The sequence below is a fragment of the Tupaia chinensis genome, unplaced genomic scaffold (genome assembly GCF_000334495.1).
Source record: "Tupaia chinensis unplaced genomic scaffold, TupChi_1.0 Scaffold139431_1, whole genome shotgun sequence".
NCBI classification, from domain to species: Eukaryota; Metazoa; Chordata; class Mammalia; order Scandentia; family Tupaiidae; genus Tupaia; species Tupaia belangeri.
Window position 1 is genome coordinate 1,138,068 of NW_006199316.1, and position 3,697 is coordinate 1,141,764.

Below are 3,697 nucleotides of genomic sequence, written 5' to 3' on the forward strand. Positions count from 1 at the left end.
TCTTGGACATGCACGCACATGCACCCGGCGTGAGTTCAGTCACTGGGTCTAGGACTCGAACTGTGGTTGACTACATGGGAGTCCAGTGACATAGCCATTATGCCAACTGCTGGTCCCATCCCTGAACTTTTTGAAGACTCTTCATAGTTACATTTTATTTATCTATTTGTTGATGGACATTTGGATTGTTTTCATCTTTTATCTACTGTGAATGATGCTGCAATGAACACTGGTTTTCAAGTATCTGTCTTGGTCCCTATTTCCAATTATTCTAGGTTCATACCTAGTAGTAGAATTGTTGGCATGCTATATTTTGAATATGTATCCCCAAAATTCATATGTTCAGTCATTGTAATGGGATCAAGAAGGTGAAAACTTAATGTGATTATGGTGTTGCAAGGTGGGGCCTTTGGGAAGACAGTAGCGATTGAGTGATTAGGATGGGGCTTCCAAGACTGATTTCTGTTATGTATATACAGAGAGCAAATGTGGCAGGCAGAGGCCACGTGGATATGGACCATGCTCTACTCTATTTCAGATCCTACCCTCGGGGCTGGCAGGAGGCGTGTTGGTTAAGGTGTTGGATTCTCACATGGCCAAACACAGTTTGAGTCCTCAACCTGGCAGCTTGCTTTCTCACTTTCCTTTTCTCTCTCTGGTCAAATTAAAATAATAATAGTAATAATAAGAATGTATGTAATCTCTATTAAAAAAAAATAAGACACAGGGGCCAGCAGATGGCATAGTGGTTATGTTGCTGGATTCTCACATGGCCAATGATGGTGTGAATCCCAGACCCAGTGGTTTGAAACTCACACCAGGGACGTGTGCACCTAAGATCCTGGGAGGAGAATGGAGAAGGAACTGTGTGTAGCAACCTCTTCAGGGGGTGATTCCTTACCTTCTCTCTCATTGTCTCTGTCTCTCTTTCCAGCAAGCAGATGCATCCTACAGCAAAAACCTCTTTAAAAAAGAAAAAAAAAAAAAGACACAACCTCTGTTGTCATGCCAGAGTGATAGCATTATGGGCAATTTCTTCTTCCATTTACTATTTTTTTTGGTCATGGTATTATATTACTGCTATGACTTAAAAATAAATTTCAAAAGGTTTAGCTGACCACTTAGGAGTAAACACTTCACAAGAGCAACTGTAATTTAAACTTTGCATTTTTGGATTACCTGAAGAGTGTCTTCAGTGAGGAAATGCTATAGATGGTGAAGAGTAACATGAGTAAGATTTTAATGGGAAGCTCTGTGAATAAAACAAAAAGAAATACAGATGGTGATTTGGCTGATGAGACAGGTAGATGATGTCTTAGGCAATATAAGAACACTGACACAGCTATACTGTGCTAGGAACGATCTTTTAGTTTTGCTCTGTAATTCTGTGAATCTAAAGATTCTTAGCATTAGGCGCAAACCAAAGGTTTTATTTAAGAAAATGGATGAGATCTCTTTCCTTCCAAGAAATGTTCAGTTGGTCTAAATCAGATAGTGTCCATCTCTAGGCCTGGATGAAAAGGACACAGTAGTCACGTGTATCTTGTTAAAAAGAAGCCGTTTACCTGGTGCAGTGAAGAGCAGAGGGAAGAGGGAATAATGCCCTGTGGTGGTCAGAATCAGAAAAATCGAAGCATCTTCTGCTTTTCCTACAGACAAAAGGCTAAAACACAAATTCTCATAATTAATCCTTAAAACGTCTGAATTCACAGTGGCAAAATAGTTTGAATAAAGTACACCCATGATTGCTGCTAGAATCGGTTTAAGCTTAAAACAACATACGGGAACCAGCAGTTAGCGTAATAACAGGAATGTTATGGGACTGACGGCTGCCTGGTGGTGGTGGTCAGGTAAACAGGACCTGGGAGTTTCATTTCCAGCCCTTTAGTTTATGTCCCAGCCTGGGCCCTGTACTTGCTGGTGTGCAGTATGAATTCTCACTGAGGCACTGCAAGTTCTGATCTACTTTTGAATTTTTTGAGCTCCACACTGCTAAATGACCCCAGATGAGCCATATACTGACCTGATAAATTTGCTTAATGTCTTTCAGAGCTTAAATGATGCCTCAGGATCTAGGAAAAATCTGAAAAGGCTGATTCTGTTACCATCTATCTATCTACTGGGTTTTGACCAAGCATAAAATGGACCCTATGGGCCAGCCTGTGGCCTGGTAGTTAAGGCAGCTAGATCTCATATGGCCAGCCACATGTTCTTCCTGGTCCTGGTGGCTTAAAAAACATGCTGGGTGCGTGTGCATGCATGTCCCAAGTCCCAACTGAGTGGGGAAATAGGAAAGGCATTGTGGCATGTCCATACCCCACCGGGGAGATGTTTTTTCTCTTACTCTCTCTACCTCTCAATCGTGGTAGGCCATGTGGGAGTCCAGCACCCCAACCATCATGCCACCTGCTGGCTCCTTATTTATTTTTTTAAAGCATGGCACATTGAGAAGATGACAAGATTGGCATCATGAATTCGGGCTTAAGTCCTAACTATGCTACCTGCTAGCTGTGTGGCTTTGTATAAGTCAGGGACTCTCGGATTCCTGGTTTCTTACAGTGTTAGATGGGATGGTATCCATTTATCCTAATCATCTTAAGGCTTGTTGTGAGGCTCAAAGGAAAGAACTCAACAAAACAGAAACATTTCTGGAAATCTGAAATGTGGCACAAATGTTGGGTATTATTCTAGAAAGGACTCAATCCATACTTTTTTTTTGTTTGTTTAAGAGAGATTTTTGTCCGCCCCAGTGCAGCTGCGCGCCGGGAACGGCCTGGCCGGCGCCCCCCCCACTCCGGGGGGGCACGCCACACGGGGGGCCTCCCTGCCCCTCCCTGCCTCTCTGGCCCGGGATGGCCCGGAGGCCGAAAACAAGGTTGAAGAACTTGCAACTTAAGAAGATGATAGTTACCAGCCCTGCATTACCTCAGGGGAAAACAAGAACTACTCTGCCATTTTTAAGGAAGCCAGATACCCAAGGACAACTCACACTGCAGACCCCCACAACACCATTCCTGGTAACTACAAGATGACTGCTGTGCCGCATCAGCTGATAATTATCCCTGTGTACCAGAACTGCTTTCCTGAAAATGCATTCCTTGGAGACTCTCACCTACTTGTGGATCTGCCGGAGACCCTTCCTTATCCAACCCTGAGTGGAGTTTATGCTCCCTATTACCAAAAACTTTATGAGCTGATGGTTGGAACTTGTGGCCTCTCTCCCTTTACTTGTATGTATCACTTTTTCAGTAACTCTTCTGGAAGACAACTGTATATAGCAGGGATATTGTAATGGGAGAGTGAGACAAGGCAGTCGAATACCAGACAAAGGTAGCTTGAGAAACATGCCAGCAGTGTGTGCTCACGTTCTCAAAATCCCAAAAGGAGGGAGAGAGAGAGGAGAAGGGATTGTAGTGTGACCCTTCCCCTTGGGAGGTGAGGAAAAATAAAAAAAAAAATAAAAAAAAGAGGAAGAGGAAAAAAAAACATATATATATGCATAAGCAAGAAAGTAGAAGTGGAATATTATTGATGATAACATGCTTGATTGGGTCACTGTGCAGTTTATTCTAGATGGGAGATTACATTTAGTACGCTGTGATGATGCTCAGGGAATGAATGCTAGGGAAAAAAAAAACGAAAACAAAAAACAAACAAAAAAAAACGGTAAAACTATTCGTACCATTTAAAAAAAAAA

At 42.5% G+C, this 3,697-nt stretch overlaps 1 protein-coding gene across 2 annotated transcripts in view; it reads right to left on the minus strand.

The window, feature by feature from the left end:
- Positions 1–3,697, minus strand: part of ALG8 (ALG8 alpha-1,3-glucosyltransferase) — a 28,475-nt gene that overhangs the window by 1,830 nt on the left and 22,948 nt on the right. For both annotated transcript variants that reach the window (XM_006161896.3, XM_027765685.1), the window contains exons 11-12: positions 1,566–1,663; positions 1,180–1,252 (exon numbers count right to left, since the gene is read on the minus strand). In XM_006161896.3, the coding sequence (XP_006161958.1) occupies positions 1,180–1,252; positions 1,566–1,663 (171 nt within the window). The remainder of the gene's footprint in view (positions 1–1,179; positions 1,253–1,565; positions 1,664–3,697) is intronic.